Source organism: Ornithodoros turicata, unplaced genomic scaffold (assembly GCF_037126465.1).
Source record: "Ornithodoros turicata isolate Travis unplaced genomic scaffold, ASM3712646v1 ctg00001087.1, whole genome shotgun sequence".
Classification (NCBI taxonomy): domain Eukaryota; kingdom Metazoa; phylum Arthropoda; class Arachnida; order Ixodida; family Argasidae; genus Ornithodoros; species Ornithodoros turicata.
The window spans coordinates 83,152-107,000 of NW_026999462.1; the positions used below are offsets into that span (position 1 = coordinate 83,152).

Consider the following 23,849-nt stretch of genomic DNA (forward strand, 5'->3'; position numbering starts at 1 on the left):
CGATGATAAGTAAGTGCTATACTTGTGCACAATTCCGTTCACAAGTAGCTGAGCCACTCATTCCTTCGGAAATTCCTGAGTACCCCTGGCAAAAAGTCGGCGCAGATCTCTTCGATCTTCGAGGAAGACCTTATCTGCTGGTTGTGGATTACTTATCGTGCTACCCGGAGACTGCGTACCTGGAGAAAACAACGTCAGCTTGTGTGATTCAGAAGATGAAAAGTATTTTTGCCCGGCACGGCATAGCGGCGTGCCTTATCACTGATAACGGACCACGGTTTGTGAACAGAGCTTTTTCAGATTTTGCGCAGCACTACGGCTTCGCCCATACAACGTCAAGTCCCCGGTACCCACAGGCAAATGGGGAGGCAGAACGGATGGTCCAGACCATCAAGCGACTCCTGGAAAAAGCCGATGATCCCTACCTCGCTCTCCTCGCCTACAGAAGCACGCCAGGACCCGTCGGGAGAAGCCCAGCGGAGATTTTGATGGGCAGGAGGCTTCGCACGCGAGTCCCGTTACATCAAAAACTACCTTTTCTAACTACACGAGGTCTGTCAAGCCATCGCCAGAGAGACAAGAAGTTTCGCCAAAAGCAGTCGCTGCAGTTCAACAGAAGGCATGCAGCGAAGGAGCTACCACCCTTAAATCCTGGAGAGGCTGCGTGGGTAAAGGACTTGCAGCGAAGGGCCACAGTTCAGCAGAAAGCCGGAACTCCTCGGTCCTATTTCATCCGAACTTCGGACAACTATACCTTAAGGAGAAACAGACGGTCCTTGGTTCCACTACACCACACCACAGGACATCGAACTCCGTGAGTGTTGCTTCACAGACAAGAGGCATCTCAGATACTGGTAAGCATCCTACACCCGACGTGGTCCTTATGGACTACCCTACACGTGCCCGGCAAGAGAACAACCGGACAGTCGACCTGACTCTCCGCGGAGGGCGCAACTTTGCCCGACTCTTAGTGGCAGCGGACCTGTAGCAACGACAACAACAAGATACGGACGGAAAGTGTACCGACCCGTAAGGTTTGGAGTCGACGATTGAATGTCTGTTGTGACCATGGAACGTTTTTGGACAGCTTTTGTAAGACTTCGTCACTTTGTATACCCTAGGTCATGGAGAGATCATAGGTCATAGGGATCACCATGATGTTGTTAGCATGAATTTTCTGAGCTTTGCTTTCTAGAATAACGGGGATGTGGTGTTATCAACGACTAATACCGAGCGCTGTATCAGTAGGCCGATCACGTGTGTGTCCTTGACTCCTGATCGTGCGTTGGATCATTCTTGGCCTGGCCTGGCACTCGAGCATGTCGTTACTCTGCCGCTTCGGCAGCGCGTTACCATGACACGACAGTGTTATCCGACCATTTATTGCCTGAGTGCTCTCCTGAGTAGTCTTGGGTAGCGTCGCCAGTACAGCGCTGGATCCGGGACGAGATGTCATAAGGAACCGAATGCGGATTACCAGCAAATTTTCTCGCGGTAATCGAGAGCGGTGCAGATTTCTTGCTTGTAGGCGTCGTCGTTGGCTAGATCGTCGACTTTATCCTTCACAGCGGTAAGGGCCCTCTCCCTGCAGAGACGTCCGTCAAGGGCTACCTTCAAGTCAGACGGGCGCGGTGACGGCTGTTGCAGGAGTTCGGTAGCAGATGACAGGCACAGCGTCACGACACCACGAAGGGTAGCCCGATTACGCCGAAGGTTCTCCACGGTTGAACATGTGAGAATGTTAAGGATAGAGGAAGCTGATGCAGGCCGTATTCTTCCTCATTTTCTAGCTGGTGTGGCACACAGCCAAAGGCAATAGGCGCAGGGCCAATGTGTCTGTGCTTGGGAGGACAAGGGGATGAGATCAAAGAGTAAAAGTGATGCGATGACGAGATGAACGATAGTTCAGCATGGAAAACAGCTGGTGGAGCAGGTCTGTCCGCGGTACGACCAAATGACAGGATGAAGGACAAGCATGAGGGAACAGAGAATGTCTGACATGGTGAGAAAGAGAGAAGTGTTCCATTGTCTTGCCAGACGGACAGAACCAGAGCGCGGTTTATTACTTTGCGCGTGTCCAGCAGCTCACTAGCTTACTTTCCTCCAGTGCAGCCCCCTTCTGGCATTCTCAACATCTGGGTCAGCATCCTGAATGAAGCAGTTCTCTCGTGGTTACAACGGATATGGTGAGGACATTCTATATGGGTTCCCTGGGAACTACGTCGTTGACACGTGATGTGCCCACTTGCGGGCAAGACAAACGCACATAGTGCTGCACGTCAGAACGCGCCAATAGTTCCAAGGGTTGCCCAGACCCACCACTGTAACACTTCAGTCGCTGCAATGTTTTCATGAAGCGAAGAGGTGTATTACATCTCCTAGTGTTACGTAAACATTTCAGCGACTGAAGCGTCACAGTGTCATTGATGAAGAGGGCGAAGAAACTGAGGCTGTAGAATAGCCACCAGCAGACAGACTTTGGTCATCCGCGGGGTCGCAAGCGGGGCTACAATGATAGTATTCCCCCGACTTACTGTGTATGACAATCGCATATGGGCAGGGCCGGAGAGAGAAACTACGGGCCCTGAGGCTGGATCATGCCTGGAACCACTGCTCACAACTCGCTAACACAATCCAAGTAATCTTGTCTGTATGATTACGATAGGGCTTTGGTCCCGCGGGGCTCTGAAGTGTCTCGGGCCCCGAGGCGCCATCCCTGCCTGCCCCACCCGCATTTTGCTAGCAACGACACTCGCTCTTTCCCGCCAGTCACAAAGCTGCATCCGCGGGTAACCGCGGGTGTTCTTCAACCCGCGCTCACCTGCAATCAAAACATCGACAGGCACCAAGAAGCACGTGAACTATGTAAAAGTGTTTATTCCTTGGCACCCCGTCCATAAAATAGTAACAATTGCGAATTGTATGTTTCTTTTTTTGTTTCGTTCATTATTCAACGTCCGACCAAGCATCCATGTCACTCGATGCACCTCCCCACGACGTTCCCTAGCCACCGGAAGAGCTGTCTTCTCCCCTTCTACTTTAGCGTCGACCTTTGAAAGCAACAAATTCTTCCTCCTAGAAATCTCCCCTAGCACTCTAGTGTAGGGAAGTGCGTCCAGAACAACTAGTAGGTGACACGTCGAAGAGCAGTACTAACTGTTTCATCACAGCCGGAGGCTCCGAAAGGGGTGCAATGTTCCCCGACCCAAGGATAACGCGTGCAATGCGCGCCAGGCCGCTTTCTATGCGTTTTATCTCGCTATGCCGATCCGGATAGCTGGGTTTCTCAATATATTTGCTTCCATCACTGATGCTTAAATACGGAAAGAGCGCTTGAAAAGCCGCGTGATAAGTGTCTTTTTTCTTTGCGTCGTGCACTACTCTGCGCACCTTTTCCGGCGAATAATAGAAGCTGGCATATATGTCACTAAAATGTCTGCCATAGCGCGATAACATCAACACCTCCTCGTAGATCCACCAATGGTGCCGAGGCGGAGGCGTATCTGCGCCAATTTCGAGGTTGTGCAGGCACGAATGGGGAAGCAGCATTCTGAGGGCCTCAGGCTCACCGTATTCGAGCGCTAGTTCCAGTGGCGTACGACCAGCTCTATCGTTAATATTCGTCCGTGATCTGAGAAGTAGCAGCCTTACTAGGTCGATTTTCGGTTGTCTGCATATACACAAGAACAGGGGTGTCCTCCCCACATCGTCATAGACGTCCACTGGCAGGTGAAGAAAAGGAAGCTCGACTGCCTCGAAGGCAGACGTCCCCCTCTCGCACGCTATTGTACTTTCTGCAAAAAGTGCGTCTGAAAGTACGTGATGCAGTGCTGTTTTGCCGAACACATCAAAAACTTTTGGGTCGCAATAAGAGAGGAGAAGCTGCAGGGTGCCGGACGAGTTTGCATGGAATAGGAGGGTCCCGCCGGAGTTATCTCTGATAGTATCCACGTCTACGAGACCTGTTCTGTCACCACGTTCACCGCGATTCCTGCAAAAGTTCCGGAGGAGCACGCCCATCAGGGAGCAAAGGTTACCCTGCAGCGCTTTAAACAGTGCAGACTTACGAAGGACCGTTTCTCCCGTAAGATTTTTCACTGCAGTGGGAATTTCTGCAGCCCATACGACGTTGTCATCTGGGTACCGACAGCAGAATACATCCAGTCTGTCCCACGCTTGGAGCTTATCCGCGTACATCAAGGGTGTCATACCAAAAATGTCTTTGGCTCTCACCGCACAATTCACTGGTAGGGCCTTCAGCACATCTGGCTCTACGTGTAACGCAGCCAAGTGCAGTGGTGTTCGACTAAATTCGTCCAAGTGGTGCATGTCCTGTTCTGTGAAGTGTGTGGGGTTTGAGGATATACTTGCACCGATAAGGGAAGCATGGGAGGGTGAGGAGGATGCTGCGAAACTGTCGAGAAAAAACATAACTCCTTGAAGCTCGGTCGCTAAATACATCTCTAAAACTGTGGCTCTTAGGGCAAGACTCTTAGCTCGCTTTACCTTGTTGAACAGAAACTGTGCTGCGAAAAATTCGGCGAAGGTCGTGTGGGTGAAAACAGGAACACCGTTTCGAACTCCATCTAACAGACCGTCTCCGAGGAGGCTCTCAGCCGCTTCTTTCATGAGCTCCCCATCTGGCTCCATGTCCTCTTGCTCATCCGGTGTTACAATCTTATCTTGCCACTTAGTTCTAAAAATGGCACCTGCCGCTAGGAGGCTCAACTTCCGCTGGGATTCTTTCTTTGCCTGCTTTAGTCTATGTACTAAATCTCGCGTACTGGCTCCAGGGTCCAAGTTCATTTTCTCCTTGACCTGTATATCTTGCTTGTAGTCCACGAACTTCTTGTAAATATCGAATTTGGTTCTGTTCTCTTCAGAACTCTGCATGCCTCCTATCGGCTCCCGACCGAGGAGGTGATCTGTCTCTAGTTCACCGACCATCCGAATTAGAAGTGGATTGTCCAAAGGCTTCATACTCTTCCCCATCATCGCCCCATATTTATTGATCGTCTGCGTAGCGATCGTGTCTAGTCTTTCGTCGTCAATGTTATTTGCGCCGTTTTCCTTCCAGAATCGTTTTAAAAACTCCGGAAGCTCCTTGAGCGAAAATGGAAGCAGCTCTAACGACACTGTCCGAACGGAGTCTTCAATCGAGGTCCTAAACACATTGCGGCTCAGAAGAAATATTTTTGCGATTCGCATAGAACGTAGGTGCTGTACAAGCTGGAGTATGTACTGGCGATCGTCTTCGTCGATCTCGTCGAAACCGTCGAAAATGACGACTACCTCAAAGGGTCTTCCATGGTGCAGACTGTGCTGAAAAAAAGCCAACTCCAGTCCTTGGGCTCTTACGCCGAACAGGAGGGCCAACTGCTGGACGTCTTCTACATTGCTTTTTGATTCAACGCATAGGATGTTTTGAGCAAGGTCGATATAGAACACCCAGCTGTTCTCTTTCTCTTTCTCTATGGCTCTCAGAATGTGGCAGGCCAATGCACTCTTTCCGATTCCGGGTTCACCACGAATGACGACTACCTTCTCTTGTGACTCCACCAGGTAATCCTCACGGTAGCTCTCTGCTCCAACCCACGGAAGGTGACTTAAAGAGCCATTTGAACAGATCCACACGAAAGAATTTCGAAGCCTGTCATATTTTAACAGGTGAACAGTTTTCGCACGAAAATGCATTCTGTTTGTGAGGAGTTCGTAAGCGTCCCTGTTTTCAAGAATCACGAACTTTTCAAAGCCATTCAAATCCTTCATGTCGTACACTTTTACACCCCTTGCAACAAAAGTGGAAACCGTAGCTCGAGAACATTCATAAAAGGCGAAGGCCTCGTCTTCAGAATCTAAACTAATCCTGGCGACGTCGACTTCAACCTTCCTCTCCAGTCTTCGGTCCATATAGTAAGCACTTGCGTACCGTTCCAGTTTAGGAACCGACGACCCAATTTCGATCAGCTTCGATTCGCATAGTTTTAGGAATGTTGCTGTGCTCAGCAAATCTGCAAAGGTACCTAAATCTATAATGGCTTCCAAGGGTACTCTATTATCTCGGCCTTGAAACTGTATGCAGGTTCCTTTTCGTACTTGGTCAATGCACACTCGTGAGATGTTGCTGAAACTAGCTTCGGGGACATCGGCAACGTGATGTTTCTTCTCAAAGAAGGCGTCCCGTTGTGCTTCTGTCACGTAGAAGTCTCTGTCTACGTCAGAGACAATTAGGAGGACTCTTGTGCCCGTCACGTCACAAACCTGGCTGAGAAGACTGAGTGCCTTGGAAGTTTCTCTTCTATCGTCGCAAGTTAGAATCACAAAGCTGCATTTGTTTTCTATCAACACGCATTGAAGCTCGAAGTCCCACTGAGAGGCTTCAAAGAATAGATATGGCTTTCCCGTAGACTTGACGGCGTCGTTTGTGAGTATCTCGAGCAGCGACAGTTCTGGACCCGTGAGAATGAGAAGTGGGACATCCTTGAAGTCCTGGTGTCTCTTTGGTTTATCGAAGTTTACTCCGAGCTTATCTACCTTATCTGCTTTTTGGAGTTTCGTATTTTGGTTCTTAATGTTTTCTGCGTCTTTAGCCGACCCGGGACAGGCGTTCTTAATGTATTTGTTCATATCTGGTAGGACAAGTTCTTTGTAGAATTTGAGGAGCTCCGGTGCCTGACCTTCCAGGATGGCGTGTCCTTCTCCGGGACTGCCATGCTGAGCAAGGATGTGCGGCACCCGTACGATGAGCTCCTGCTCAGTGGCGTAATCGAACGCGAGCCTAATTTTTTCGTCTAAGTTTCCTTTTCTTTCAATGCGTTCAAGGACATTTTCGTAGCACTGTTTCCTGTCGAGGTCAGGGGAACAGTAGGGCTTTCCCGTGTTCCTGTACACCAGGTGAAGTGCAATGTGACAAAGCTCGTGCGCTAGTGTTCCCAGCGCTTCGGAGCTTTCTTCGAGAGTCGCGTCGGTTGATTCTTCCATCTTGGCTGCGACGAAAATTTCTTCTTTGTCATAGTCTGTTATTCCAAGAACGCTCGTTCCACTACATCCCACCATGGGCTGGACGTCGTCCCTGTCTAAGTCGAGGCGGATCCTTAAATTATGCGCTGTCGCGGCCACTTGCAGAATAGGTCGGATCAACTCAATGTTGTCGAGTGCGTCATACATGAGGTCCACACTTGTTTCGAAGTCGACATGCTTCGTTTGACAATCTGTTCTGTTTTTCAGGTATTCTACGTAAGAGCCCTCGTATTTCGTAACGAAGAACCGTTGTCGTTGAAGCTCTGATCGCTGAAGCGGATTCAGATCATCAAAGCATCTCTTCTCTCGTTTACTTCCGAACATGCACGCGTGCGAAAGAAGCAATCCATAAATGTAGAAAGCGTTATTCTTCACTGCTCTGTGCATGGCCGATTCGTTGCTATCGGGATGCAGCCATTTCTTCAGGTGTGGTGCCGTCTCAAGGCAGCGTCGCACTTGAAGGTCGTTTCTTTCATCTATTGCCTGGTGCATTTCTCTTCGTATGAGCTCCCATCGTGGTGACTTCTCTCCCTGCATACTCGTTTGAAAGGACGCATCCATGCTTGCGACGAAGTGCCTCCTGCAACGAAGTGAGAGTCAAATGAAGCAGGCACGGTGTAACGTTACGCGGGAGATCTCAAAATGCAACCATGCCCATGATTCCGGGACACACCTTCTGAAAAAACTGCATAGGCTGACAGAGGAAGACGACGCGAGGAACTCAACTTTACAGAGCGATGCATAACCCACGTGACGAGCGGAAAAATTTGGGCTGAGAGAGGAGGACATACCTGAAGGCGAAGAGACTCCCTTCTCACGGTGCGCCGTGATAGCAACACTGCGTACACTCTTAAAAATGAACTTCACCGCATAGCACGCTCGTAGCCAACCCTCTATCTCGAATGATATTGTTATCTGCCCTGATTTGTTGAAAACGGGAGGCGTACGCCTTTTTTGTGACACTTATGCGGTTCATAATTGTCACAGAAAAGGCGTACGCCTCCCGTTTTCAACAAATCAGGGCAGATAACGATATCATTTGAGATTATGGTTGGCTGGGAGCCTGCTATGCGGTGAAGTTCATTTTTAAGAGTGTAGTAACGGGCACGAGAAGTTGGAGAAAAGTGAAAGAACACACTCACACACACATACATTGGATGATGATGAGGTGGGCGTTTCAAAGAACAAAAAAAAAACATATCTAACCGCGAAACTGAGCACCAACTACAAAGCTTCTCCAGGGTATACAGGGTGTCCCAGAAAACGTGTCATTGAATTATAATAAAAAAAAAACTACACCACCAAGAGTCATGCGGTCAACGGCATTTGCTCTTACTCTGGTTTTGCCACCTCCTGATGTGAATGTCACGTAACCTAAGTTTAATTATGTAAATTTTTGCGAGCTTAAGTCTGAAATTTGCCAAGTAAAGGTGACTTTTTTACCCCACCAATGTGAAGAGCGTGTCTAATTTAGTCAAATTAATGATAATGGGCAGGGATATTCAGGAGCTATTTCATCGAAAAAAAATAGCCGAATAGCATGCTCTACACTCTTAAAAATGAACTTCACCTCATAGCACGCTCCTAGCCAAACATCATCTCGAATGATATCGTTATCTGCCCTGATTTGTTGAAAACGGGAGGCGTACGCCTTTTCTGTGACAATTATGAGCAGCATAAGTGTCACAAAAAAGGCGTACGCCTCCCGTTTTCAACAAATCAGGGCAGATAACGATATCATTCGAGATGATGTTTGGCTAGGAGCGTGCTATGAGGTGAAGTTCATTTTTAAGAGTGTACGCATCTCCCACAGGATAGCGCAAAGTGAATTTTTCAGCGCAATCTTCGTCGGTCCGACGAAAGGAGGTTGGAAACCCAGCCCACCGCGGCATCGCAGAAAGAGATAACACAGGCATGGCTTATCACGTCCGACTTTCGTTGGGATAATGCTTGCCCTCTCCCAATTTTAGGAACTGCTTCTTTTTCTACTATCACTCTGTGGGCTGGCTTTGGAACCTCCTTTCGTTGGACTGCGAGTGATTGCGCTCAAAAACTCATCGCGCGTTATGGTCTGGTGCTCGGAAAAGCATGATGTTCCGCTATTTTTTTCGATGGGATAGCTCATGGGTATCACTGTCAATTGCCATGAATTTGAGTGAATTCTGCTCGCTCTTCATATTGGTGAGGTAAAAAAGTGACCTTCACTTGGCAAATTTCCGAGTTGAGTTTGCAAATATTTACATAATTAAACTTACAATACATGACAATCACATGAGGAGGTGGCAAAATCCTAATAAGAACAAATGCCGTTAACCGCATGATTCCAGGTGGCCTAGTTTTTTTATTATAATTCAAAGACACGTTTTCTGGGACACCCTGTATATAGACAGGTAGCGAAACTCCCATAGGTCCCCGCGCCTTCAGATGACGCCGTGATAGAGACCGTCAGCGCCATCCATCCTTTGCGCGGACTACCACTTTTGTAAATAAATGACGTCAGATATTGACGTCAGCAGCGGGAATAATAAGCAGTGCATAATTAGATATGGCGCGTTCGCATTTGCGTTGTATTCCCTTCTTTTCCTGACCGAACCATACATAGGGTGTTCGAAATTAAGCTTTCACTCGCACTTTATAAATAGGCGAACAAAAGTAAAACTGGTGCTATTTTTCTGTTCTTTGAGAAAGAAACAGGTGCTACATAATTAGCAGCACCTGCTTCTTACACAAGTAGCGTAAAGTTATCATCCGGTTTCCTGTCATCGCTGTGTTTGCGTAGCACTCGTGAAAGCTTAATTTTGAACACCCTGTATACTAATCACCCAGAGTAGCACTACCAGACGAGAACAGATAAAGATTAATCATATCAGGTTTAATGACACATATCAGTTTGAAAGACAGAGTTATCATTGTGATAACTTCGTCAAAATCTGCAGGTTTTGACGACAGGTGCGTGTTAACCACAAATAAACAGGAAGTTTCACTTAATGTGCATTCCTAAACTATACTTCAACGTACACGTAGTGATTAGCTGCTTGTGTTTCTTCAATGAGTGGCCATAGTGGGTCCGTTGTAGAAAACATGGTATAGTTGGTGCACAGCAGATTCTTAACCTTCACGCAATGATGGTCGGTCTTGCCATGACGAAATCTTTTCTTCTTCTTTTTTTTTTTTTTTTTTTTTGTCGGGGGCAGCAACAGGGGATGAATAGCACTCATGTGTTCACACGTGTTAATCTTAGTCTATACAGCTTCGAGATGTGAACGTGCTTCCTGTTTAATTCAAAAAGTGCACGAACTGTTACACACACACACAGCCCTTACGTAGTCACGCATTGAAAAATATGCACATGCGGTTCTAACAAAACCAGGTGGATGCATTGCTTGAATGGAGGACAGCGAGTACGCAGGTGAAGCCGACTCAAAGAGAGGGTAAACAACGGGAAATAACAGGACGAGCTACAATAGAGAGTGAGTAGCAACGCACCAGCATTGTTTGAGATATTAATGACAGTGTATCTTGTTTGGCATCTTAATGATATTAAGAGGTGTTCCCAACGTTCCGTTTCGCAACAACAAGACGAGCAACAATGAACAAACAATGAACAAACGAGACGAACTCCCTGGTCGAAACCAGACTTGTACGTAACGTGTTACAAGTTATTGCGTTACTTGTAATCAGTTCATTTTTGAGTATTTTTTTCGAGTAATCATTACATTTTTGAACGAGTAATTTTTCAAGTAATTCGATTACAATTTTGAGTAATCAATTACTTTTGAAATAGCGCCTGACCCAAAATAACACTGATCTGTGACAAATTTCTTGTGTCTTTGTTGGGCTATTCTACTGTAGTAAGCGGAGAAAATATTATTGCTACTTCTCACACGCGAGTCTTTCGCGCTATTTCAACTGTCCCAATCATTTGGGAGTTGTATTTTTTTTTTCCACCTCGTAGCACACAGGGGCGGATATTTTTGCACGAACTCAAAGTAACGGCCCGAGTAACGCGTTAATTTTACAATCGACACTCAATTGCATTTTGAATCGAGTAATTTGTAACGGTAATGAATTGCTTTTACTACAAGAGTAACGGCAACGGTAATAAATTACTTTTTTGGAGTAACGGGCACAAGTCTGGTTGAAACATCCCAAATCAGAACCTTTGGTAGTGTATTTGGGAGAAGGGAGCGAAGCCTCACCAAAACCACTCCCAAAAATATCTTTTGGCTACGCCACTAAACCTACACTCTTAAAAATGAACTTCACCTCATAGCACGCTCCTAGCCGACCATTATCTCGAATGATATCGTTATCTGCCCTGATTTGTTAAAAACGGGGGGCGTACGCCATTTCTGTGACACTTACGCTGTTCATAATTGTCACAGAAAACGCGTACGCCCCGTGATTTCAACAAATCAGGGCAGATAACGATATCATTCGAGATAATGGTTGGCTAGGAGCGTGCTATGAGGTGAAGTTCATTTTTAAGAGTGTAGGCACACTCCTCAGATAGCCCCCTACACTCTTAAAAATGAGTTTCACCGCATAGCACGCTCCTAGCCAACCATCATCTCGAATGATATTGTTATCTGCCCTGATTTGTTGAAAACGGGAGGCGTACGTCTTTTTTGTGACACTTATGCTGGTCATAATTGTCACAAAAAAGGCGTACGCCCGCCGTTTTCAGCGAATCAGGTCAGATAACGAAATCATTCGAGATAATGGTTGGCTAGGAGCGTGCTATGCGGTGAAGTTCATTTTTAAGAGTGTACTTTTGCAATTTAAGGGTAGGAATGTAATGGTAACGTACACTGTTAAAACAGAACTTCACCACATAGCACGCTCCTAGCCAACCATCATTCCGAATTATATCATTCTGTGCATTGATTTGTTGAAAATGGGAGGAGGCGCCTATCTGGGACAGAATATCTTGTCCCAGATAGGCGCCTCCCCCCTGTTTTGAACAAATCATGACACAGAATGATATCATTCGGTATGATGGTTGGCTAGGAGCGTGCTATGTGGTGAAGTTCTGTTTTAACAGTGTACGCTGGCGTACGCGAAAGAAAGCCGAGCAAAGTCTGCCTTGAATGGCAGGTCCGTTCTTGTAGGTGTTCGGCTCCAAAAAGAAAATATTTTCGCGCGTGTTGGATTGCGCTAGCGGAATGTTTCGATCGATCAGAGAAACGTGGTGTGCATTTTTAAAACACTCTGTTTTCACGAATCTTCAGTGATGCTTACCTTTAAAATTTGACGCTTGTGTTGGCTTATTGGGCGAAATCTCCAGAGGCAGCATTCAGATGACCATGTGTCGACAAATATACAGCGATCATGTTGCTCGATGGAGATGGCTCGCGAAGAGGCTCGAGCCTAAATACGGGTGCATGCAGAGAAAAGAAAACTTGAATGAAAGAAAGTAAAAAAGAGAGAAAACTGCCTTGGTCAGCCCTTGTGACATTTCTTCAGAGGTGCGCGTTGGAGTCAGTCTATTGGGGCCATGTAATTCACTGTGCGGTAATTCACTAAGCGAACCGGTGATTTTGGATTTTGCCCCTTGGCCGATAGTTATCGCGAAAGTGGGGGTGTTCTCTTTTATATTTATTTTTCTTGGGGGGGTGTCTGTTTATGGGACTAGCCGAATTTGTTGTGTGACGAATTCAACCGCTCCCTAGTATTTTCAACATCAACACCAACACACCAAAACTTGGAGATGTATTATGAATGCCTGAATAAAACGTTAGAGTGCAAAAATACGAAAAAAAGAGAGACACGAATAGCAATTTTAAGTGTCTTACAAATTGCAAATAATCTGCAAAGGACTTGGAGAACGCAAGAAGACAACCCGTCTCCAGCAATGCCCCTGGCAATGAAATTCCGCAATCCCCATCATCAAACAGAATTGTTGTTGTGGTTTAGTCGAGCAAAATGCAAGATTGGCGATTTCACCTTGTGGATGAGTACAACCACATGTATCAGCCGCTGATATACGCCTAGCGCTGAGTGCTTGAGGTCGGCTTCATTTGAAAAAAAAAAAAAAAAAACATTGGGCATAGCGGCCCCAGAGCGTAGTAAGCGGGATCCTTTTTACTGAACTATGTCACTCCTTTTCCGCGGCGCGCCGCTCTTGATAAACCCTCGCGCTCCAGATTACAGGTCGGAGAGCCTAAAAGCTGGTTTAAGTCTGGTTTAGAGTCCGACGGAGCGGGGCGTAACGACGCGCAGCGCACCGCCGAGCATCGCCAGCCGCCGCCGGTGAGTTCATAGTCCGACGACACTCGTCGAAGCGCGGCTAGGCGGCAACGCGCGATACTTCAGCCGCCGTCGGGGGAATATAGCGATGCTCTACATCTGGCGGTGGCCAGCGAGCTGTGCACGGCGTGGGCGCTCCGGTCAGTGGCGCAGCCAGACCTCCAAGGTAGGGGGGGGGGGGGCTCGATACGAATGCCAGCCCCAGTTCCACCCCCCCTCCCGCTGATACTGGGTGCGCCACCACACACATACTTGGGCATACCGCAAGAGAGGGAGAGAAATACATGATGAGGATGATATGGGGATGACTTCCGCATACCGCAAGATGCAACTCTAGCATAATTGATTTGAACGTTCACAATGCGATTACGTTTAGGCTGTCATGAGGCCGTGTCACCAGATTCCGGAATGGAAGTACTTTGAAAGGCTCATACTTTGAAAATCATTTAAAAATGTAGATAGACGCCAGGAACTGCAAGAACTTTCGCGATCGTCACATTGCCCCCCCCTCCCCGCCCATATAGCATAGGTCGGCCCGTGGCAGGTAGGGGGGCTCGAGCCCCCCCCCCCCCCCCCCGTGGCTATGCCACTGGCTCCGGTGGACTGGAATGTCCCAACATGGCGTCGCGTTTGGTCGAAGCTGTTAAGGAACATGCGTGCATATATAATGCACGACGGATGAACTATGATTTAAAAAAAAAAGATGGAGAATAGCTGGGAAGACCGCGTGACTTTCTTCTTCACTCTACCTCTTTCCTGTTTGTTTGTTTTTCTCTTTTTTCTTGCTCTACTTTTCCATCCACAAACGCGTTTTGGAGTAGCCAGTCCTGACTGGGTTGGTACTAACATCTCCATATTTTTCTTTCATTTCCAATTCCAATTCTTCTTCAATTCCGTGTTCATGTTTAGGGGTACCAACAACCGTGTTACAGTATAGTACAAACATAAGCTGGGAACACGGATTGTCTTCTGTCGGATTCCAGCACGCGGGTACAGTTCCCAGATATGACTGCTTTCCCACTGTGAAATGTGAAAATTTCCCGAAGATATCTCTGGTTGCGCTGTGCCGAATCCCGTCCGATTATGATCCCGGTAGGATGAGGAAGCGTGGCGTGGCGTGGTGAAGAGGCTGCATATCATATCAGCGCGGGCGGCGATGGGCGAAGACTACGTCGGACTGTGACCAGCCTTAAGAGGCCATACCAGTCGGGGAGCAACTCCGATTCACGATTTTCCCGATTCTAGATGGCGCCACGCTCGTCCTTATCACGCCGTTCGCCACCGACTCACGAAATAATCCCCATTGTGCATGGTTCACCTCGCGAGTTTAAGGCGGCCCTCGCCCTCTGCGCTGTTTGTCGAGTGGTAAAGTGTCGGACTTTGCCACGAAAGGTCCGTAGTTCGATTCGAGACATTCACGTCTTTTTGCTTGTCTCCTATTACTACATGAGTACTTTATTTTTATTTTTTTGTTCTTATATATTCATGCTACAATTATTGTTTTCACAAGTCACTACCGCCTGTACTGACTGATTATGGAATTTTTAGTTGCTCTTCGTATTGTTTTACTAGTGCATACTTACTGGATGCCGACGTACAAGTGTGATCGGATAGTACGGATGCCGGTATCTCGGAGGCTCTCAATTGGCTCAATCTACCAGCGGCTGTAAATTAGGCTATAAACATTGCCTACACACCGCGCTTACAATGCCAGTCTGGAAAATCTGCTCGAAACGGTATTTTTTTTTTCTGCACTCGCTTACATAATTATAATAATAATAATAATAATAATAAATAATAATAATAATTCTACTCAAGAAAGCAAACTACAAATATAATAAAACAGGCCCGTCTAAGCGGAAAAGCTTGTGGTACTGGGCCTGAAGCAGTCAGCGGCATACAGTTTGACAGTACATGAACATATAAAGGTACTACATCCCATGATAAAGTTGCCGTAGCGCTTTTTTTAGTTTGTACTTCGATTCCAAAGAAAAACTGTCGAAGGGGAGCTCATGAAAGATACGAGGTACATAGCATTGCTTGCGACAAAGTCCATATTGTGTGTGTGAGAAACGCACAACAGGGCAGCATTCGCTAACCAGGGTCCTATATGAGGGGTCCCAAAAACGTTTTTACGACATGCAATTTACCTTGATAATAACTCTAACCTAATCGCTCTAACCTAGGTTCCCACCGGGGACGATTTTTCCGTATCCCGGAAATTACAGGAGCGCCGTTGTGAACACCTGAGGAAACGGATCATAGCCGATCAAGTGCTATCACATTATTTGTTTAAATTGGGAGACGGGATTTTTACAATTAATATGCATGCTAATGCATAGTAAAACTACTTTGCCCTCACTTTGCCACGCCCGACGCGACGTCGTGATTAGGAGGCGGAAGTAGAGGCGCACCTGGCAATATGGGGCTCATATTGCCAAGTTTGAGCCAATACGGGGGAAATCCTGGCAAAACGAGTCCCATATTGGACCATATTGGACCATGGCAAACGAGTCCCATATATCGCCAATGCCCAGCCATATGGGTCCAATATTGTGTGCTGCTTGGGAGGTTACCTCTCTATATAACCACGGTTGTTTTGGTGAATAAACTGTTGACAGTAGCGTTCTGCGTGTGTCGTCGTTGTCCTGTTTCAGGCTTGTACGTAATTGGAGTATCGTATTTAAAATACTGTATTTTAAATACAATTTGCGGTATTTTGGTACTCTACTCAATATTTTTTGTTTTGTGTATTTGTACTCTATTTAAAATACATTTTATGGTATTTTCTACTCAATACTCTAATTACATATTTTGGATCTCCCTCTCAAACTTTGTGTCTCGTCTTCCCATTACCTTGCTTGTTCAGTGGAAATTTCCTGAGTCCCTCGGACTTGACCCGGACATTGACCCTTCTTGGAGGTCTCCATTTAGAGATCTTGCCCCGTGTGTACTAATCCTTGGCGAGTGAGGGTTCTATTATGTGTGCCCTGACGCGGTGACGCCGAATTCTGACCTCGCCGAGCAGGGACCTGCTAGAAGCTTGCTTTGTTCTGGGTCACATATACTTATTGGAGCTATATGGAAATTCTTTGCCATCTTTTTGGGACTTGTGTTTAGGTGACTCCTATCACATAGCGGCGGCTTGCATAGTGCGCGGGATTTAGGTGATTCATGTCACATAGCGGCGACTTGCCGCATTGACCAGCGACCGGTGACTTTGGCGTTCAAGGATAAATAGTACCTTAATTGTATTTCAAATACTTTTTGAAGTATTTTGTACTCTATCTTAATTACTTTAATTTTCATGTATTTATACTCTATCTTAATTACTTTAATTTTCATGTATTTATACTCTATCTTAATAACATTTTAACGTTAGTATTTATTATCTTATCTTAAATACATTTTTGAGTATCTTGTACATGTCTGTCCTGTTTTGGCGCTTTTATTCAGGACTTCACGGCATATGGATTTGGAATCGCACGGGAACTAGGGATATTCACGATGAAACTAAGACAGTAGACGGATAAATAACAGAAAATGCTACATATAAGTGTAAAGCTCTGACACTAACGGCAACGTCCTTGCTCTGTTGGTTACATAGGAATACACACACAACGAAGAAAGAATACCGGAGTGAAATGAAAGAGCTCAACTCACCACGGTGGAACCGGACAGGAACAGCCATGTCCGCTCACTACTGAGTGTCGGCTATCACACGTGTCTCCATATAGAGGTAGTAACATACCCTCTTGTACTTTCTCTTTTGCAGCCGCGGCTTGAGGCGACATCACTTGATAAGACACTCTCGACGAGGGCTATGTAAATAACATGTCCCGTGCTGTTTTTGTCCTCGCGATATCTGTCGGTGTCCTGTCCCCCAGGCAAGGGTGTTTTTCTTCTTTTCTCGCAGTCTTATCAAGATATTGTTTCTAGAAATCCGACACACGCGAAAAGACAACAAATTGGGTAATCGCGGCTCATGCTCACTGTTGTTTCACGGTGATAAAACGGAATCCGTATGGAATCCGTAACCGGTATCCGTATGGTATCCGTTATCCGTAAACGGAATCCGTATGGGTGGGCAAGTTCCAAGGCGGTCGTTTACGGTCACGCTCTCGAAAGTAGCATAGTTGCCCTTTCTTGTACCGTCAATCACGCTAAAGTGACCCCTAACATTTTGTGTTTGTTCTGTTTTGGTTGTTCGGCAACGAGTAAAATGACCTCCCGCGAACAGAGCGGCGAGCGCAGGTTACCCTGCGGCGCTCCGCGCGCGGCCTCTGTCCCGCCACATCTTTCAAGGATTCTAAACCATTAAGGCCTGTTCCGACATATAGCCGCGCGACATGTAAAAAGATCGCGCAAAAGATCACGCAAAAACAGCGCTCACTGTTATCGGACGGTTCACACTTGTAAAACGACGCTATTCGCTCCGAGATCGAGCAGTGTCGGCACGCTGCGGAGAAACGATGAACTACCATTGTGCGGACGCGTCGTCTGCTTTTATACGTTTATTCAGCGTTTACTGCAGTAAGTGGAGCATTGGAGAACCGGCCAGTATCGTACCAGTAATCTTCCGGTGAATATATACTAGAATTATGGAAAAAGAACTACCAGTTCCGAACATCGGCCCACGTGTTATCCACACTAGAAGGGCGACAGTTTCGCCCCCTATATAGGTCGATCTCGCAGCGAATAGTGCTAAACTTTAGCGGAGGTTTGGTGGTTGTTTCCGGTCTCTCTCATCATAGCGTCTCCGGAGTGCGACAGCATGCGGACGAACCAGTTTGATGAACTGACTACACGAAAAACTAACAGATATTTTGGATGACAAACTCGACGGTTCGAATTCGGTCGCCGTGCCGTGAAGTGCGGAAGCAAAACAACTCCAGGACTTCCGCGACGTCATCGCTGAAGCGGCCCCTCATTGGTCAATACGAATGTAGTGCTAACACGAGCTCAATTCCGGCAAGCGCTAATTTTTAGCGTCTTGGAGTACTGCGAGGACGAAGATATTGCGCTATTTTGTAGCGCTATATAGCAAGTCGCTATATGTCGGAACATACCTTTAGTATGGTGGGCTAGAAATACGGGTGTGCCAATCGGCCCATCCAATGCATGGGGAAGGGGGGTCCCTCAAATGAAGGATAGATCGAGTCGTCGCTCGCAGCGAACCATGCGGATTCGCCACGAACTACAAAGGAAAACTAAGTCTCCGCCTGTGTCTCCGTGTAAGCAATAAAACATTTTTGATGTCGAAGCTTTCTTCAGCGGCAACTGTTCCTTCTGCTTGCATTTATGGTTGTCAATTAGGGGACAGTACGTCGAAGTCGTCACGTGACAACGGCAGACGGGTGTGCCTAATGGCACACACCTGAATGATGTGATAACACATGCCATGCTGTAGATGTTCGTTCGTCACCTTATCAGTAAAGCGCGTGGGCGTGTATATGCTTTGATTCCCAACTTCGGTGAACAAGAAAATAAATCAGAAAAAAAAACGCTATCTCGTCTACTTGCTTCGACAGACGTAAAATGAAGGGGTTCTCGTATAACAATATTCCACTGGTGAAAATATTTCTAACATTTCTAACATAGAGTGAGATTAATAGACAGCAGAATGGTTCCTGTTGTGGTTTCGCAGTGTACTAAGGGCCACAACAGATTTTGTTCGTCAAGAGACAAACTGATGTTCTGAGGCTGGAACAACTTTCATCTTTCATTTGTTCGTCAATTTGTGATACTATACGAGCGACTCGAAAGCATAATCGATTCGCCTATCTTCACCTGCTGAGAATCTTTGTCACAGTTTTGCGGCGTTTCGTATGAAACCTGTCCGTCGTGCCGTAAGTCATAAGTCGCAAGACATGCCACTGTCGTCATATGGTACTGTGTTAATGCTTGATAGAATAGATTGCTGTATAGAGTATCTTGTTTCGTCGGGCTGCCTCGATCAGTTCAAAAGCAAACAAATAAGAAAGCAGTGAAGGCCAGCCGCGGTGATACCTGCAACAAAACAACTGATAACGAGTGACTCGTGTTTTTGTTTGTCCGTATCGCATCCCAAGCACTGACAGTCGCACACCAGCGCTCTTGGGCAAACTGTAGTTGAACATCACGTGACTTAGGAAAATCCGCCAGAGCGCGGCCCTATCGCGGACTTCAGCGTCCCTGGAGCATCCTTCATTTTTGGGTACTTGAAAAACTTGCCGATTGGCACAGCCGTATTTCTAGCCCACCATACCTTTAGGAAAAAGCGTATCGGAGAATGAGGGAAGGAGGAGGGTACGTCGTGACACCGCCTCTTCTCCTGGCACGTGACTCGTGACGTAATTTAAAAGCGATAAAACCCCCGTGCCGGGGAACAAGTCAACAGACACACAGCCTGTCCAGACACACAGTCAACAGACAACAGACGACACAACACACAGGCCTGTGTGTTGTGTCGTCTGTTGACTTGTTCCCCGGCACGGGGGTTTTATCGCTTTTAAAGTATGCTGTACCGAACAGCCCAATTTTTAACCATTTTCGTGACGTAAGCTGGCTCAGCGCGTGAGCTGCGCAGTGAGAAGAAAATGCACAGTGACGTTTTTGAGGTCACCCGAGGGGGATCGTGCCGGTCGTCGCGGGCTACCTTTTTTCCCAATGTTATTTCACTCTCTCTCTCTCTCTCATTTCTAAATATGATTCCGCATTGAGAATACATCGCACAGCGAAAATATTGAGTATGGTGGCTCCTGATAGACACCTTGACGAACGAGACAAGGTTTTCGAGCAACATTAAATGTCCACCACATCGCTCCTTTGAAGGAACACAAAAATAACATTGCCCGAAACCCCGCTTCAACCCCTTCAAAATATTTCACCCGAATGTTTCATCTGACCGTGCGAAGTTAATTTACAAAAACGACCTCAAAGTGGAGGAGATCGGGGCGGTGTGGCATTTCCGAGCGATCTGCTTGCCTGTCTGTCGGCATGTTGCTCGGGGCATCACGCGTCTCGGGCCGCCTTCACAGAGAACTGTGCGGACACTTGTCAGAAAGGAGGGCGACGCAAAATGCTGAGACATCCCTCATCCCGTATTGGCCCATACACAGATCTTCAAAAATAAAAAGCGTCCCTGCATATACCGGCTCCCATGGCCTAGATGATGGCTCCCACCAGCTCCCATTGCCGAAATGTGTCGAACAGTGGGCTTATTGTGGCGCCACCGCAGGCGTGTAGGAATGAAGAAAGCAAAATATGACAACAGCATCTACAGTATTTTTTACGTCAGCTGGAAATCGACAATCCTGCATAGAAACATTTGTCCTAAAGCGCCTTCCAAAAACCACGTGGAAGAACGCAACTCTCATATATCCTATCTAGAGGGAAAAAGTGGAGGACGAAATGTGTCGAATAGTGGGTATATAGTGGCGCCGCCGCAGGCGTGTAGGAATGAAGAAAGCAAAATATGACAGCAGCATCTACGGTATTTTTTACGTCAGCTGAAAAGCGACAATCCTGCATGGAAACGTTTGTCCTAAAGCGCCTTCCAAAAACCACGTGGAAGAACGCAACTCTCATATATCCTATCTAGAGGGAAAAAGTGGAGGACGAAATGTGTCGAATAGTGGGTATATAGTGGCGCCGCCGCAGGCGTGTAGGAATGAAGAAAGCAAAATATGACAGCAGCAGCTACGGTATTTTTTACGTCAGCTGAAAAGCGACAATCCTGCATGGAAACACTTGTCCTAAAGCGTCTTACAAAAACCGTGTGGAGGAACGCAGCTCTCATATATCCTATCTAGAGGGAAAAAATGGAGGACAAAATGTGTCGAATAGTGGGTATATAGTGGCGCCACCGCAGGCGTGTAGCAATGAAGAAAGCAAAATATGTTAGCAGCAGCTACGGTATTTGTTACGTCACCTGAAAAGCGACAGTCCTGCATGGAAACATTTGTCCTAAAGCGCCTTCCAAAAACCACGTGGAAGAACGCAACTCTCATATATCCTATCTAGAGGGAAAAAGTGGAGGACAAAATGTGTCGAACAGTGGGTATATAGTGGCGCCACCGCAGGCGTGTAGCAATGAAGAAAGCAAAATATGTTAGCAGCAGCTACGGTATTTGTTACGTCACCTGAAAAGCGACAGTCCTGCATGGAAACATTTGTCCTAAAGCGCCTTCCAAAAACCACGTGGAAGAACGCAACTCTCATATATCCTATCTAGAGGGAAAAAATGGAGGACAAAATGTGTCGAATAGTGGGTATATAGTGGCGCCGCCGCAGGCGTGTAGGAATGAAGAAAGCAAAATATGACAGCAGCATCTACGGTATTTTTTACGTCAGCTGAAAAGCGACAATCCTTCATGGAAACATTTGTCCTAAAGCGCCTTCCAAAAACCACGTGGAAGAACGCAATTCTCTCATATATCCTATCTAGAGGGAAAAGTGGAGGTCGAAATGTGTCGAATAGTGGGTATATTGTGGCGCCGCCGCAGGCGTGTAGGAATGAAGAAAGCAAAATATGACAGCAGCATCTACGGTATTTTTTACGTCAGCTGAAAAGCGACAATCCTTCATGGAAACATTTGTCCTAAAGCGCCTTCCAAAAACCACGTGGAAGAACGCAGCTCTCATATATTCTATCTAGAGGGAAAAAGTTGAGGTTGAAATGTGTCGAATAGTGAGTATATAGTGGCGCCGCCGCAGGCTTGTAGGAATGAAGAAAGCAAAATATGACAGCAGCATCTACGGTATTTTTACGTCAGCTGAAAAGCGACAATTCTGCATGTAAATATTTGTCCTAAAGCGCCTTCCAAAAACCACGTGGAAGAACGCAACTCTCATATATCCTATCTAGAGGGAAAAAGTGGAGGACGAAATGTGTCGAATAGTGGGTATATTGTGGCGCCGCCGCAGGCGTGTAGGAATGAAGAAAGCAAAATATGACAGCAGCAGCTACGGTATTTTTTAAGTCAGCTGAAAAGCGACAATCTGGCATGGAAACATTTGTCCTAAAGCGCCTTCCAAAAACCACGTGGAAGAACGCAACTCTCATATATCCTATCTAGAGGGAAAAAATGGAGGACAAAATGTGTCGAATAGTGGGTATATAGTGGCGCCGCCGCAGGCGTGTAGGAATGAAGAAAGCAAAATATGACAGCAGCATCTACGGTATTTTTTACGTCAGCTGAAAAGCGACAATCCTACATGGAAACATTTGTCCTAAAGCGCCTTCCAAAAACCACGTGGAAGAACGCAATTCTCATATATCCTGTCTAGAGGGAAAAAGTGGAGGTCGAAATGTGTCGAATAGTGGGTATATAGTGGCGCCGCCGCAGGCGTGTAGGAATGAAGAAAGCAAAATATGACAGCAGCATCTACGGTATTTTTTACGTCAGCTGAAAAGCGACAATCCTACATGGAAACATTTGTCCTAAAGCGCCTTCCAAAAACCACGTGGAAGAACGCAATTCTCATATATCCTGTCTAGAGGGAAAAAGTGGAGGTCGAAATGTGTCGAATAGTGGGTATATAGTGGCGCCGCCGCAGGCGTGTAGGAATGAAGAAAGCAAAATATGACAGCAGCATCTACGGTATTTTTTACGTCAGCTGAAAAGCGACAATCCTACATGGAAACATTTGTCCTAAAGCGCCTTCCAAAAACCACGTGGAAGAACGCAATTCTCATATATCCTGTCTAGAGGGAAAAAGTGGAGGTCGAAATGTGTCGAATAGTGGGTATATAGTGGCGCCGCCGCAGGCGTGTAGGAATGAAGAAAGCAAAATATGACAGCAGCATCTACGGTATTTTTTACGTCAGCTGAAAAGCGACAATCCTGCATGGAAACATTTGTCCTAAAGCGCCTTCCAAAAACCACGTGGAAGAACGCAACTCTCATATATCCTATCTAGAGGGAAAAAATGGAGGACGAAATGTGTCGAATAGTGGGTATATAGTGACGCCACCGCAGGCGTGTAGCAATGAAGAAAGCAAAATATGACAGCAGCAGCTACGGTATTTGTTACGTCACCTGAAAAGCGACAGTCCTGCATGGAAACATTTGTCCTAAAGCGCCTTCCAAAAACCACGTGGAAGAACGCAACTCTCATATATCCTATCTAGAGGGAAAAAATGGAGGACAAAATGTGTCGAATAGTGGGTATATAGTGGCGCCGCCGCAGGCGTGTAGGAATGAAGAAAGCAAAATATGACAGCAGCATCTACGGTATTTTTTACGTCAGCTGAAAAGCGACAATCCTACATGGAAACATTTGTCCTAAAGCGTCTTCCAAAAACCACGTGGAAGAACGCAATTCTCATATATCCTGTCTAGAGGGAAAAAGTGGAGGTCGAAATGTGTCGAATAGTGGGTATATAGTGGCGCCGCCGCAGGCGTGTAGGAATGAAGAAAGCAAAATATGACAGCAGCATCTACGGTATTTTTTACGTCAGCTGAAAAGCGACAATCCTGCATAGAAACATTTGTCCTAAAGCGCCTTCCAAAAACCACGTGGAAGAACGCAACTCCCATATATCCTATCTAGAGGGAAAAAGTGGAGGACGAAATGTGTCGAATAGTGGGTATATT

The 23,849-nt window shown here is 46.6% G+C and overlaps 1 protein-coding gene across 1 annotated transcript; it reads right to left on the bottom strand.

Annotated features, from left to right (window-relative positions):
• Positions 1–2,859: 2,859 nt before the first annotated feature.
• LOC135376422 (uncharacterized) lies at positions 2,860–17,022 on the bottom strand. The gene is made up of 3 exons (XM_064608925.1): positions 16,933–17,022; positions 12,262–12,390; positions 2,860–7,600 (listed from the first exon to the last, which is right to left on the bottom strand). The coding sequence occupies exon 3, from the start codon at positions 7,579–7,581 to the stop codon at positions 3,097–3,099; it is 4,485 nt and encodes a 1,494-aa protein (XP_064464995.1). The 5' UTR covers positions 7,582–7,600; positions 12,262–12,390; positions 16,933–17,022; the 3' UTR covers positions 2,860–3,096.
• Between the last annotated feature and the right edge of the window lie 6,827 nt (positions 17,023–23,849).